The sequence below is a fragment of the Temnothorax americanus genome, unplaced genomic scaffold (assembly GCF_048541705.1).
Source record: "Temnothorax americanus isolate GAGA-0224 unplaced genomic scaffold, ASM4854170v1 Scaffold72, whole genome shotgun sequence".
Classification (NCBI taxonomy): Eukaryota; Metazoa; Arthropoda; class Insecta; order Hymenoptera; family Formicidae; genus Temnothorax; species Temnothorax americanus.
The window spans coordinates 422018-438276 of record NW_027509795.1 but is presented as its reverse complement, the minus strand read 5'-3'; the positions used below and the strand labels follow the sequence as shown (position 1 = coordinate 438276).

The 16259-nt window shown below is 33.6% G+C and overlaps 2 protein-coding genes across 3 annotated transcripts in view; one reads left to right on the top strand and one right to left on the bottom strand.

The window, feature by feature from the left end:
- LOC143906528 (uncharacterized) overlaps positions 1 to 1888 on the bottom strand; it is a 46740-nt gene extending 44852 nt beyond the window's left edge. The window contains exon 1 of the mRNA XM_077422675.1: positions 967 to 1888. Coding sequence (XP_077278801.1) covers positions 967 to 1070 — 104 coding nt within the window. The 5' untranslated portion in view covers positions 1071 to 1888. The remainder of the gene's footprint in view (positions 1 to 966) is intronic.
- Positions 1889 to 10062: 8174 nt separating this feature from the next.
- Positions 10063 to 15969, top strand: LOC143906525 (uncharacterized). Of its 2 annotated transcripts, none has more exons than XM_077422666.1 (4): positions 10063 to 10371; positions 10454 to 10522; positions 12092 to 12184; positions 15269 to 15969. In XM_077422666.1, the coding sequence occupies exons 1-4, from the start codon at positions 10063 to 10065 to the stop codon at positions 15317 to 15319; spliced, it is 522 nt and encodes a 173-aa protein (XP_077278792.1). In that variant the 3' UTR covers positions 15320 to 15969. The 2 variants fall into 2 exon arrangements, with proteins under 2 accessions (XP_077278792.1, XP_077278791.1); XM_077422665.1 differs by lacking the exon at positions 15269 to 15969 and adding an exon at positions 12388 to 14480.
- Positions 15970 to 16259: the final 290 nt, after the last annotated feature.

The following is a 16259-nucleotide window of genomic DNA, read 5'->3' as shown; positions in this document are numbered from 1 at the left end:
AACTGCTTAAGTTTTTCTATGTGCCAAGGCCCTAAAGGCTCCCGCACCATGAAAAATATAAGGAACAAGGAACAGATATTAGCGATTAGAAATAATAAATCTCAGGAATAAAGCTGGGGTAGCATTAATACACGCCTTCCGATAGGTTAAAAATCTATTGCCTGTGTCATTCCTTGTTTCTGTAGTATTTTTCATCGTGCATCCAACTTTATTCTTGATTCTATAGTTCCTAATCGCTGATATCTGTCCCTTATATTTTTCATTGTGCGGAGGCCTTGAGGGCCTTTTTCGAGGGACTGTCGAAAGCCCCTGTACACTACCGCGCCAGCTATATTACATCCATTTTCGAAATTGGTACTACGTAGCCACGTTTATTTTCCGACACTGCTGATAAAACATCATTTTGGTGCGTGTCCGTGCTACATCTGCAAATATACATATATATACATTTGCAGATGTAGCAAATGTATACATATATATTATATGTATACACTTGCAGATGTAGCACGGACGCGTACCAAAATGATCGATGTTTTATCGGTAGTGTCGGAAAGAGAAAAAGTGAGAGAGAGAAAGAGGGTTATTAGATATTTAACATACATATAATGGGAGCTTTCCAGTAAGCGATATAATAAGTCGACATAAATGTCGTTCTATCTTTCTTTTTTGGCAATGAGTAACAAAGACAAAACGACACTTATTGCGCGTCGACTTAAAATTGTGTCGCTTGCTGGAAAGCTCCCAATATAAATATATAAAATAAATTAATATACATCATTGAAGCGGCGCGTCTTCCCGCGCGATTCACTTATATACTCATTCGAAAAAATCGAAACAGAGACAGGCGTGAATTTCGAGGTTATCGTTTCACTGCGACACGCAGAACAACGATTCCATTAAGATTCGGATGTATCGCGCTTCGAATAATTTATTTCTCACATATGTACATACATATAATTCACTCACCATTCAATCACGGCGCACGGCAGAAGACCCGCCAAGTCACAGCCGGCAGGGTGTGTACGGCGTCCAGCACGGCATTCGACGTTCATTTCGTCTAGCGACGGCATCTCACTCGTTTCAGTCGACACGAAGAAGGAACGGAATATTCGGCGTACGTTCAGTTGCAACAACCCGTAACCGAATTTCTTTTCGTTCACGAGAAAGGAATTACTTACACACCGACAATGTCTCGCGATCCGACGTTGAACGTGTCACGTATTTCTTTACTTGCGCGGGCCGTGCCGCCGCACAGTCGGGCGAGAGGTCGGACGCGATTGGCTCGTGCGTCGAGCCCCCGGATCTGGCCAATCACGTTCCGTCGCTCCGCGCCACCGGCGCGGCGGCTCGAATCTCGATACGGCGGCGTCGGCGTAGTGCGTACTAGGCACCGGCACGGCACCGCACTGCCCGTACTCCGTACTATACTAGCGGTACGACCGTTGAACTTGAAATTTGCATACCTTGAAGCTAGACGCGTTTTCGACGTTGTTTCTAACGATGAGCAGACTTAATTGTCACTTATTGTTCCCGTCAACGCTCGGAGTAGTGAGTCTTCACACATAAAATACCGTAAGGACGTAAAACGTAAGCGTAAGAAAATCGATCAAGACCAATCAAGTATTTTCACCTACTAGGGTTACGGACAGAACAATACTTGATTGGGATTGGTCGATTTTCTTACGCTTACGTTTTACGTCCTTACGCGATTTTACGTGCGAAAGGCCTTTACTTGCGTGAGTCACTCAGTTATATTTCAGGCCTCGTTCGAAGAGGTACTATATACGTGTTGTAATCTTTTCGAACGAGGCCCTTCATATAATTTCAATCAAACTTCACTTACAGGTAAGTTTGTTTGATCTTCAATTATCATTCTCCTGCACACAGGTAGGAAGTGTTTTGCTCCGCGCGCGCCCGTCACCCATACTTATTCGTGCTGTTTTCGGAACGCTCTCGTTTCGGCGGCCTGAGCGGCCTCGGCCTCGACGCTTGGCATTTCTGCTTCCTCATTTTGCGGGCCGCGGGAATAATCGCTATTATACGCGAGTACGCGCCGTCGCGTCGCCGTGTACGAGGTGTTTGTCGGAATGAACACGTGTCGCGCGCGAATCGCTCACTCGAGGCGTCGAGGCGAAGATGAAGATATGTACGGCAATGTCGGCACTTATTGTGAACGATTTGCAGTTTATTCGCTGTGATATATTCGCGGGTGATAATATCGCTCGTCCCGTCATGTCTGGATTCGCGAATGTGGCATTCATTTATCTCGTGTCTGTCGTGTTTTGCACGCTGTGCTGGAATTGTCGCGTAATTTATCTCCCGATTCTCTCCGTAGGGAGGAAGAGAGCTGAATGATATATTGTTGTGTCGAGTGATATTTAAGTAACGGAACACTGTGATACATCGCCCGTTCGTAAATGCTTCATAATATCTCGTATAATATCTCGCGTCGCGTAAGTTAATTAGCGGCCGGCAGTCATGAGTAGTATATATATGTATATTAATGCAGTTTTACTTTCGCGAGATTTACGAGTTTGATATATACCGTATGTATATTGTGCGTGCGATATTTAATTTCAAGCGTATCTTTCATGCGTGTCTTTATATTAACTGTTTTCTTGACTTGCATAGTATCGCGCCAAGTTGCCGACATCTTAAGGTGCTTTTTCATGGGCGTCAGTTGACGCTCGAACTACCCCAAGTTCGGGTAGTTAGATTAGTATAAATGACGCCGATATTCTGACGCGCAACGAAAAAGGTTTTCATGCGTCAATTTTTGGAACTCGCGTAGAGATGCCAGTTGACGCTTAGAAGTTGGGAAATCTGAACTTCTCAGCGTCGACGCAGAAACAACATATGACGTCACAAAATCGTCTTGACGCGCGTCAACTGACGCCCATGAAATCGCACCTTTTGGAACATATTTCGCGCGCCGCCATCACCGGTAACGGGGAAGCTAACGTACCCTGCTCGTCCGCCGATTTAATTGAATAAACGAACCGCAGCCGGTTTGTCGCGTTTGCTTCGGCTGTGCCGTTCAAGTAATCGGACTAAAGGACTTTTTTAAACGGAAGTGCCGTAAATATCGCGCGAGAAAGACTTTTACTGAAATTAGTCCGCGCGCGATATAGTTTATTATCCGCGAATGTTTCTCGCGAATGTCCTGTGCGGTGAGAGGAGAAGGAGGAGAAGGAGGAGGAGGTCTGAGAGAGACATCGGGCCCCGACGGAGCAACCTTGAGGTGAGTATCATCTCTTATCTGCATAATAATTCTTTTGCATTTAATATTAGATTGGTTTATCTCGATAAGTTAAAATAATTAGAGGAAGAGAAATTATCTAAAATTTTATTCTTGTAAATCAATTTTAAATTATTAATTATATAAGCTTTTATTTACAAATCAATTTTGATTTGTAAATTACACAGGCTTTTATTTATAATTAAATTTTGATTCTTGATTTAAAGCTGATATAATTCACAAATCAAATTTGATTCGTGAATTGCATTTAATTCACAAATCAATATTAATTTGTGAATTGAAACTAAAATAAACTATAATTACATATTGAATTATTGTATATATATATATCATCTCTTAATTAACAATTCAGATTTAAATTATTAATTAAAAGGTCCCACTAATTTAAAACTTATACAATTAAAGCAATCTCGCGTATTTTCGAGATTGGAAAAATCCCAGTTAAATTACAATCGTGCACAGAGAAAGAGAATATATTAAGATATTCTTGATTTAAAAATATCTTTAGTTTCAACGTAGAAATCTTGAAATAAGATTATATTGCGTTAAACTTGCTTGAAGAAAACTTGCTTGAATGAAGTTGTTATATAGTGCAACCGAGAAAAAAGTGTTGAAATAAAAATTTGAAATTCTTATAAGAAGATTATTGTGATCTTGCTTATATATATATGAAACAATCTATACTTTCTTATAAGAATTTCAACAGTTTTTTCTTAGTTGCACTATACTTTGGTTGCACTATAATAACTTCATTCAAGCAAGTCTTCTTCAAGCAAGTCTTCTTCAAGCAAGTTTTACGCAATATATAATCTTATTTCAAGATTTCCACGTTGAAACTAAAGACATTTTCAAATCAAGAACTTTTTTTTTCTGTGTACGCGTGTTAAATTCCACATTTCGCAAATCTCAAGTGATCGTGTCACTTTGAGGTATCTATTCCGCTGGATTAATCATCAAATCCCTTATAGATCGTGTCGCGATTTTAATTGAAGATGCGTATTAGATTTATATTTGATTGTAACACACGGGTAGGTAGGAAAATGGAAAGGGATAGGGCCATACATCGGAATACTGGTAGGTAGGGATTCGGGTAGGCAGGGTCAAGGGGATAAATCAACAGTTGAAAAGATTGTATAAGACGAGAAATAGGAGTAATAGTTTCAATATAATAATATGACAATAATAAATATAATTGCATTTATTATTTTTATTATATATTAATAATAACATCTCTCTCTCTCTCTCTCTCTCTCTCTCTCAAAAAGTATATTAAATAATACTAATTTTTATATTAAATAATTTTTATATTAAAAAGTATTTAAAAAAATTGAGGTACAATTGCAACAGCATATTCTTGAGAATAAATCAAGTCAAAAAGTCATATGTAACACTTTTGCCTTCGACAAGCAATAATAATCAAATGATAAGTTAAATATTGAAAAATGTACCAAATTTTCTTTGAAAAAATATCTTAAAAAGTATTAGAGAAATAAAAAAAGTTTCAGACAAAAGTTGTTCAAATTAATTAGCAGAAAAAGATAATACAATAAAAAAGATAATACAATAAAAAATTCCATTAAAACAATTTAACTTGGGTTCTACTGATTGTGAGTCAAACACAGGCTTCGGGTCCAAAATCTAATAAGATCATTTATTAGTCGCCTTTAAACTCTCCAACTTTTATCTGAAACTTTTTTCCAATAAACCAATACTTTTTTAGATAAATGGCCGTTCTGAAATGTTTGGCACAATGGGTACATTATGTATATATATATTGTATATATAAAGAATTATAGAAATAATGTAATATTTAATGTATAAATGTAAACGATGCGTATAATAAGGCGACAATCGCGTTTGATAAACATTTACTTGAAAGCTTTTATTTACTAAAGTAAATTTTATTTACTAAAAGATTGTTAATAAATTTGGGAGATTTTTTATTTAAAATTTTGTATTGGAAATTATTACTATTATGATAAGTAGTATGATTTATTTAATAAAACTGTGAAAAGGTTTGATGCTAGACAATGATCATTTACCTATAATATTTTTGTTCATGAAAATCAACATCCGCGTCTTACATATTATGAAATAGTGTAATAACAAATAAAATTAACATATTTTTGCAAAATTTCGGATTTCAGATTGTGGCCCGTTATAAAAAATTAAAATTTGAAACGTTATTTTATCTTGTTCTCGATAAAACATTTTCGCGAATTTCGCATAATATTAAACAATTTGTTAAAGAAATCTTCTTAAATTACGTTCGGCGTAAAATACATTAAATCGTTAAAAGTTAATACAAATACCGTGTTATTGTCACGTTCATAGACGCGATCGCTGCCTCGGTGATAGGACCTTATCGCTGTATCTCGCGTCAGATGGACGCGAATGCGTGGTTTGTACTGATGGAGAGTTCGATTTTTGTCGTAGAGAGTTATTTCTCATCAGTTTCTATAGAACCCATCTTCGGCGCCTAGTTTGGTGTCTCGTTGAATCTAAGGGTTTTTGTTGCAAGGCCAAAATTAATTTCGGGTTTTCTTGGCGGTTTCCAGAAGCAGTGGTTTCGGCAATAAGTTAACGATGACAGCTACGTAATTTTTAAAGTAAAATCACGAAATCGATTAAACAGCATCTTCTGAGAGAAAAGATTTTATTTTCCTTGTTAAATATTCTCCCGTTAATTTTTTTTAATATTAATGTTACTTTAATGCTAAAAAAAACTTAGCAGATTGAACATGGATAGTTACTGTTTATAGACAAATTTGAATTATACTGAAAAAATTAAAAACTTAACTTTGATCGAAACGACCAAAAGGTCGTATCATATAACTCCTTTAAAAAAGAAGTGGTACAAATTACAAATGGATATATATATTTTTATTTAATCTTTAGTTTCTTTTAAGAAACTTTTTCAGGCACTGGACATTTCGCCATTCCAGAACTTTAATTAATTTTTTAATTTCTCAGGTTATTTTATATGTTTTTAGGTTATTTAATTAATTTCTAATGTAATAAAATACATATGCAATGTATGACATGTTACGTAAGAAATTTTTATATAACTTGTTCAGTTGCTAAAATTTTATGAAAAAGAGGTTTATACTTATTGAAACAAATTACTATAATATTGTGATCATCGTAAATAAAAATGTGCGAGTACTTAATAAATTCGAAACAAATCGATTGGGTACTCTCTGATATCTGTAAGATTTTGACAGTTCTAATTATCTAAATGTTGAATTTAATATTTAAATAATTTTACTTAATTACTTATTATAATTGATTAAATATCACAGAAAAATTAAAAATTACATGAGTTTTGTGCCATTAAATATTTAACTACGAAATTAATTGAAATCTCACTGTGTTATCGGTTCGATTCATCTCGAACAGTCGGTACTCGAGAACTTTCGTACTCGCACATATAATAGTAAACTACAATAAAATTATTTGTAACCACTCTCTTCGAGAGGAATTGTTCTATCCATGATTTTTGTAATAAAATATATATGTATTTTTTTAATAATGGAAGAATATATTTTCGCACGCGTATCTTGATTTTTTAAGAAGTTATAATAAATACCAATTAAATCGTGAAAACATTCGGGAATTGCATAATACTATATTTGGAAAGAGGTAAAAGTCTGCCGTTAACTGGCTGTCGAAATGGCTGCTATCGCAGCAGTCCGGAAGATCCGAGATTCGTTTCCTCCTGCAGTGAGGTCTTTGGTGTTCAACGGGTCACTTAACTTTCTTTCGCAGATTGATCCTATGAAATACGACAGAAGCAGAGCACAGCTCGCTCTCCACTATGTGAATCGTTCTTCTCTGGTGTCGGATACTACCTGGCGTGCCACTTGGCGGAGGGATCTTGATCTGGTGAAATCATTGGGCCATGGTTAGCCTCCATTGAACGCAGTGATAACACGGTTTTGCTCGTGATTTTTTTAAGCTTGTCTATCTCGCCGTTGAAAGTAAAACGGGAATTAGAGTTCAAATGCGCGATCAATTATTTTATTGCAACGGATATTATAAAAATTACATATATCGGAAGTGGCTTGACCTTGTTTTATGCGTCGCGTATTTTTTAGCTTGATCATTGTCTTTATATCGAAACTTAAATTTGTCTATTTTTTCGCGTATTCTTGATAATATATGTGTAATGGTCATTTAAATCGGTGCGGTTGTCATAACTATGTAGTTTTATCAATAATACTATTAATAGTAACAAAAATGATAAAGATTGCATGGAATCAATTACGAGCAATCGTCGCAATTAAATGGTTGCGTGTGTTTCAGTTATCTGATTGTTATATATGTATCACGGCATAATAGTTACAAAATGTTATCGCTATTATATATAGAAAAGGACATTTTAAAAGAGCTAATTAATTCAACAAATACAGAATAGTATATTGTGCACCAAGGGGCGAAAGTAGCGTTTTTCAGACGAGTGTGAAGTTTGTCGCCCTCGCCTTCGGCTCGGACGGCAAATCACGCGAGTCTGAAAAAGCTTTCGACCCGAGATGCACACGATATTTTTCACAACACCTTTTTACGGAAATGTTCGACTTTTGAATGCCTGTAGAGTGTATGCGTTTGATGTTCCATTCATACAGTTTATACGCGCGTGTAGTTAAATAGAAAGAGAAAATGAGAGTGATGTGGGGTCCAGAAACGAAGCCCTGGTGGGGTCCAGGAGTAAAGCCCTCGGTGGGATCCAGGGGCAAAGCCCCCCACATAAAGAAAATTAAATTAAAATAAAATATATAAATAATTTTAATTTTAAAATGACAATAAAATTTCCAAAAAATGTAAAAAATATAATTTTTAGAATATAAATATATCATTATAGACTCGTGAAAATGTCAATAAATTAATAGACGGCGATACGAGTCAAGCGCGGTATACGTGGTGCGCAAATAGAGAATTAATAGTTACAGAAGTAACGAATTAAAATGTATATACATATATTCCAACTTAATAAACTGCGCGCCGATTATTTGTCGGACTTGAAACACAGCTATCGTTGGAACATTAATACCCTTCCATCCCCGGAATTAAATCTACACGATTTAAAATTGTCTATTAATTTTTAGAATATAATTAAAGAATATCATTTTTACAAAGAATAAGCATTAATTAGTGAATTTAATATTTACACTACAATTTTGGAATTGAAAGATTGAATTATTTTCTTTATTTTGTATTTTAGATGTTGATTCAGATGTATTTTCAGTCATGATACAGCCACAGCAAGCGACACAAGTCGACACAAACGTCGTTTTATCTTTCTTTTTTGGCAATGAGTAACAAAGACAAAACGACACTTGTGTCGAATGTCACTTGCTAGAAAGCTTTCTATATATGTTTTAAGATTTGCCCGTTACTTTACATTCCGTCCGCTAAACCGGGACGAAAGTGGTCATTTTCCGCTCTAGAGAGGAAAGTGGCCACTTTCGTCTCTGTTTAGCGGGACGAAAGTGATCACTTTCCGCCCTAGGGAGGAAAATTACCACTTTCGTCCCTGTTTGGCGGGAGGAAAGTAACAACTTGATTACTTTCGTCCCTGTAACAGGGACGAAAGTAACAACTTTTCTCCTTGGCGTGAAATTAGGCCACTTTCGTCCCTCTCTACAGGCATGGAAAGTCGAACTTTCCGTAGTGGTGTTGTGAAAACACTTTAATGCTCGCATGTTTCGCTTTTTCGATCAGCTTGGAATCGTGAAAGAGAGACATTGTCAGAAATTTCTCGTGTAGTATTTTATCACTATCTCTGAGATCTACACGCAATAGAGACAAATTACTGTTATTAGCTCCGTTTGAAGTAATAAACAGATTTATCTGCGCTCTATCGCTAGCATGAGTGAAACATAGCGATATGTTAGCAATGATCATAGCAACAAAGTCAGTTCTTGTGAAATCATGTTGGAAAATTGTCGATGGTTGCTATACATATCGCGTCTTTGTGGCTGTCATCCACACACGATCGATGAATTATCGATAGTCAAAAATTTTCACCCACTGGCAGTGTACTCACTGATCGCGTGCGGGATGTATTGCGCCGGAGAATATTATACATTTGACACTTATTTAACTGTGTGTAAGACTAAAATGGAATGTGTTCTAAAACAATTGAATCTATACAGCCGGTCTTCCTATATGATTCTAACGGCATTGTTGTCGTGTCTGCGACATATGGAATTTGAACGTACTATATCCACAACTCGTAAATTCGATAATTTAATACAGCATTATCATTGGTGCACTGATGACAAACGAAAGAATCACTATATGCAATGGCTGATTATGATATTGATCTTCGGCGCTTGGTTCATACCTATCTTACTAATAATAATATATAATGCTAGAAACAAAACTTTAACCAACACAGTTTTGTTTGAATTTATGATAATATGCGTAACACGAATATTGTTTTCCATGGAAATCGCGAAATTTTACTTCTTATACGATGCATTGCGTCGCAGATTTCATCGTCTCAACAGGCTGTGTCATGGATTGATTGGTATATTATTGTCAACTGATAAATTCAAAACCGTTGAATAAATTGAATCAAGTTAACTCAATCAATGACGATTCTCAAATGCTATTATTAAGAACTTTATATTAAAATTGATGAATGTTCTTAAGTATCTAAGTTAATATCTAAAAATAAAATACTTTTATAATATTAAATTTATATATATGTATAACATATAAATATATTGAGTATATTTATCACGCGCACACGCGTGTATGTTTATGGTATATAATAAATAATCTTAATAAAAGGTTTTATGTACATAGGGATGACTGTTGGCATCAATATCAGATTATTTGCCGACATGCTTGCCATCGTGAATCTCCAGCGGTTACATCGTTACCTTTGCGATGCAACAAATCATCTCACTTTTTATTACAACCCACAGTTGCTTATTTGGATCACGTGTATGTTAATGCACCTTACAACTAATGTCTTCAGCATTGTTTTTAATAGAAAAGATACACTTAACAACATGTTGTTACTTTATATCTCGTATGTGACACTAATTTTATCACTTCAAATTATTGCTATAAGTTGCATCTGTCATTTGACATGCAATCAGGTATTAGTATACATATATTACAAATATAATATAAGCGAAATTGGTGTAATAACCTTTTTAATGCTGCGTACAATTGTTATAGGCGAACTTATTGGCAAGTATAATATTCTCGGCAGAAACTTCCGCATTCAAGCATAGTAACTTTTCGACTGTGAGTAAAATTTGTATGTAACGCACTGCTAAAATGTACGGTATACATATGTTGTACATGTGCGCGCGTACGCGCATGCATGCGTATTGCGGCAACATTGATTTTACCATTATTTGTCCCTCTCCAGACAATAGGTACAACCTTTGTGTAAAACATTTGTGCTATGACGTGTACTTTCAGAGATAATAGCTTGTAACATTTTAAGAGTAGATTTTATTTGGTGCTCGTGACGCTTGTGCATGAGCATCATTTGTCCTTGTTTAACATTTGCTAAACAACAAAGATGAAATAATTCTAAGAGTGTTGCTAGCGCTAAATGGAACGTATCTCAAATAGTTTAAATGCTCCCACTCCGCATATACAGGGTGAGGCATTTAAAGCGTTACAAGCTGTCATCTCTGAAAGTATGCATCTCACTAAAAAATATCTTAGATTATAGTTGAAGGACACATAATGTAAAGTAATATTTGTTTAATTTTGGGTGTAGGCATTATTTTTATTTTTTAAATAAAAATTTCCATGTTTTTTTATCATCTTTTTCTATTAAATAATTTGAACAACTTTTGTGTAAAACATTTTTTTATTTGATTAATATTTTTTGGGACATTTTTGGTAAAATTTGGAAAATTTGGTAACTTTTTCAATACTTAACTTATCTGATCGATAAAATTGTCGGAGGGAAAAGTGATATAGGACTTTTTGACTTGATTTGGTTTTAAGAATATGCTGTAATAGCTTCTTTATTTTTATAAACACTTGTGTATACATAACAACTTCAAAGAGATTTTAATCATAACGATCTGAGTGGCCATTACACAAAACTTTCGTGTTATGAAAGAGAACTAGTCATAAGCGATAAAGATAGCGTAATGGAACAAATAGGACTCCTTGAAATTTAATTTAAAATCCGAGAATTGATTTTATTTGTAAAAATTTGTTAATAAAATGTTAAACATATGGTATAAATGAATCTCGCCTTCTTCTTCATCATACAGTAAAAAAAGAATTAGATTTAATTTAAAAAAAAAACAGAGATGATCTTGTAATTTCCAAGGTCTGGAAGACCACCTATCAATTTTTTTGCGATGGTTTGACGATCCCTTTGAACTCCTTCAACACTTATATGTGTTCAATTTTATTAACTCAAATTTATTTCCAAGATATTTTGATTTATAGATTAAAATAGGCCAATTTGTATATATACATGGTACTGCTATAATCAATCTTGTATACAGACATGCATTAAACATTCGAAATTATTTTTTTGTCACGGTTTTTCCGTAAAATTTTATTGAACATTATTACGAATATCTTTTAATTCTATATTAAATGTATAAAACATTTTGAAGAAATTGTTTGAAATTTTTATTAAAATATAAACTTTAAAATGAAATAAAGATCAATTCTTATTTATTTTAATTCGTAAAGTTTAAAATGTGCAAAAGTTTAACTTTACTCATTTTTTTATTAACCTATTTTTAATAGCTACATAAAAAATAATTGACATTTTTATATTTTAATTATGGAAAAGTTACAAAGACAATATTTTGCGATGTTCTTTACTTTTAGGAAACAACCGAATTGGGAGTATTTCTATGGGCGCGTCCGTTGCGCATCAGAGTTTGTGGCTTGTTTAATTTGGATAACCAATTTACACTTTCGGTAATTAATATTCTCATTTGTTTTTATCATGTTTTTTAAATTTATATAAATATTAAAACTACTATAAATACTGATATTTTCTATTAGTTTTTGCGAAAAATCATATATTTCAATTATATATTTGACTACGCACAATTAGATGTGACAGAAAATTATAAGTTGTACAAAAAATTGTTATATACGAAATTTGCATGACTTTGAAGGGGTCATTACATATAGTGTATAAGGTAAAGGTACCAATACCCGGACACTTAAGCATAGGAAATGTACCAATACCTGGACACGTATCTGTGTCTGGATACCTTTAAAAAAATATAAATTTATGAAAATAAACGTTTGGATATTATAATTGAAGTTTCAAACTACAAGAAAAAATACTTTTATCTTTGATTTTAATTTGCGTTATACTTATAAATAATAAAGGTGTCCGGATATAGGTACATGTCCGGGTATTGGTACCTTTACCTTAGGGGAAACCGAGGCTGGTTGTCACATTTTTCAAATACTGATTTAAAAAAAAAATGTTATAGTAATATTTTATAATATCGTGTACTACTTTATAATGTAGCTACATCCTTTAGTATAAGAAAACAAATATTAGACTTACATATTATATATTATATTTATACACAAAAAAGTTTTCTAATTCTAAGCAAAATCATGCAAATGTGACAACTTACCCCATACCCTGCAGGGTTGGTTGTCACATGTTTCTGGATTGGGTGTCACGTATCTTAAATATAGAGAAAACATACGACAAATAGCTTTTGTTTTAATATTTTAATAAAATTAATGAGTTTTTGTAGATTTAACTTAATAATATATTGCAGCATAAATTAAACAAAATATTAAAAATTAGGTATTCGAATTGGTGCCCGCGTTAACATTTTTAATACAAATGACTGTTAATCAATGATAATCTGTTAGTCAATGACGAAACAGCACTCTGAATTGTTTCTGAATTAAGTCTATTGCACGTACGTTTTGAGAGAATTCGATTTTTTATATTTTCTACCGTTGTGGGTGGCTCACGATACACTGTATCTTTCAATGTATCTCACAAAAAATAATTTAATGGCGTTAGATCTGGTGAACGAAGTGGTCATAAAAATTCTCCATCACGACCTAATCGATTTGGAAATTGATGTCTATGCAACGCTTCTCTTGACTCTCGTGCGTAATGTGCAGGGCAATCATCATGCATGTACCACATTTTTAAACCAATATTTAGTGGTACATTCTCCAATAACGTTGGTATAAGATCTCCGTTAAAAAAAATTGCGTATTTTTGTCCCGTTAATTGTCCATCAATAAAGTATGGTTAAATTATTTGATTGCCGAGTATGGCCACACCACATGTTAATGCTCCGTCGTCGTTAGTGATCAATTTCTCTCATCCAGTGAGGGTGGTGAGTTCTTTAATGCCCAATAGTGCATGTCGGTAAACGTAGCTTCATCCGTACATAAAACGTTAAAAAACGATCATTATTTTGCATTTGATGCAAAAACCATTAGCAAAATCGAACACGGTTTTCAAAGTTTATTCCATGTAGCTCTTGGTGAAGTGATGAAAGTGAGCGTGAAGAATTCGGAGTATACTTCGTTGACTAATTCCCGACTGCAATCTTTCGTGTGCCAACATGCGGATTGTACATTACGTTTGCTAATTGTAAGACAGCAACAGTATTTTCTCCCCTGTAGCAGCTTTACGATTACGCTTGATAACATTACCCAGTTTCATGAAGAGATTGACAAAGTCTGTGAAATAACCATCGAAATGGCTAATTTTGTTTATTTTTCACTTTCACCTTATGGGATATCACGAGCCGGGTCAGCGTCAGATGAGCCAAATTCGCACATTTTCCTTTTGTGTGTGGTAAAAGAAACATTCGAGTCCGGGTCGCGAATGAAGCTCGCCGAGCCGGACTTGCGAGCCAAACTCGTACGTGTAATAGACACAAAATATAACAGTAGCACAAAAAATATAATATTTTAATTAAAAAAACGAAGTTGACCTTGAAATTTTTTAACCGCCTCCACTTATAAAAAAAATGTATACATTATATAATAACCCCCCCGAGGTCACGCAACTTTTGTGCAAAATAATTTTTCGTATACAACTTATAATTTACAAATTTTTGAGATGTGCAAGTGCGCCATGTGCCTACCTTGTATATTAAAAATAAATTGATCCGTGTTCAAGTATTTGATTTGATGTGCCCTATAAATGGTACTTTTTACTGTTTAAAATTTTAAGCGATCGGTTATTATAAATTTTAAAGGAGGAGATGCACTAGCAAGCAGCGCCATATATAGTGCACTTGGTCAGTGTGCCAAATGTTTAATTTTATTAAATAATATATATATTTATATATTAAATAATTAAGAAAAAAATAAAAATAACAAAAAAATTAACAGTGTATTGATCCTGCATCCTCGCTACTCTGATGCTCACCAAGTGCGTTATACAACAGCTTACTAGCATCTTTCTTTAAGACTTATAAACTACACTACCGATCACTTAAAATTTTAAACATTAAAAAGTATTGTTTATAAGACATATTGAACGAAACACTCGGACATATATCAACTTATTTTCGATCATCACGTGTAAGCGGATTAAAACTGAGAGTAGTCTACCACGTCCTCCTCTTGTCAATAAAGCAAATTTAGTTTTCTTTTTCTGCGCACTGAATATATTGCTCAAGTGAGTTTATTTACTATTATGTAATCTCCTTATTGTTAGTATTATTCATTATATTAAGTTTTTACATAAATTAAATTCGATTATAATCTCTAATATATTAGATTTATGTTTAAGATTATTTGCGCTCTATTAAATCGCTTAAACTGATTATGAAAATATCATTATTTTAATTTCGAAAATCGGTTTTCAAAAAATCTGTTTTAATAAAATTAGTTTGCAAATAATTAATTTAGACAATTAAAAAAAATCTATTTTTGAAAATTTTTGTTACATCTAAATATTTCTAAATTTAATATTCAGATTTTTCCAAAATCGATTAATCGTTACAGACACTTTAGAAATTTTCATATATTTACTTCAAAATTTATTTTACATAGGTATTCGGTATAATACTGATGTATGTGGTTCTAGTTTCATCTGTTTCTTGAAGAGAATTTTAAACAAACAAATATGTTTCGAAAACAATTTAAAAATAAAAAAAATTTCCGTCTAATTTTAATAAAGTTTTTGAACTTTAAAATTGTAAAGTATTTTAAGATCTCCGTAGAGTTTGCTTATTACGAGTCGCTTGCTATTATTATTCTGCAGAGGAGTCCATATAACATAACCCGTTGAACTTGAAGTGCTTGGTCTATATTGAAATGTAGTGTAATTAAAAATAGAAAAAAAATAATTATTTAAAATAATACAATTGTACGCGTTACTTAACACTATTATGTACTTTTGGACGATGATCCGTAATGGAGTTGGTGAGTGAGGGAAGAAGGAAAGAGAGAAAAAAGAAAGGGAGAGAATATTTTATAACTTTTGTAAATATTTCAAACTTCTGTAACATTAATGTCATACTTATAAATATCTAAACTAAAATGCTCCTTTTACGTATAATTTATAAAAGAGACTGCCTTGATATATCAGCATATTTATAGATCGTTTCTTTTTTTTCTCCAAAGTGAAAAGAAAAAGACGAAAGGTGAACCGTGCAAGATCATCTAAAAAAAAATAGGCTTATTCACACAGTACTTATTGGGTGCGTTCGGGGAGCGCGCTATTAGCGCTATTGCATCATTCTATCTTTATCGCTCATTGTAGAACAAGGATAGAATAAGCAAATAGCGCTAATAGCGCGCTCCTCGAACGCAGCCATTATCACCCAATAAAGATGGCGGAACTTGAAAAATTGGCTGAAAAAGATCAAAGATGTCATATGTTCTTACCATAGAATTATTATGTATTATTATTGTGTATTTATATTAGATATGTATTATTATGTGTATTGTTATGTATTATTGATTATGTATTATTATTACTCCATCTCGACATTCTCGACAGTTTCTTTCTGAGGGTGCCATTAAGGCCTATATCTAGCGT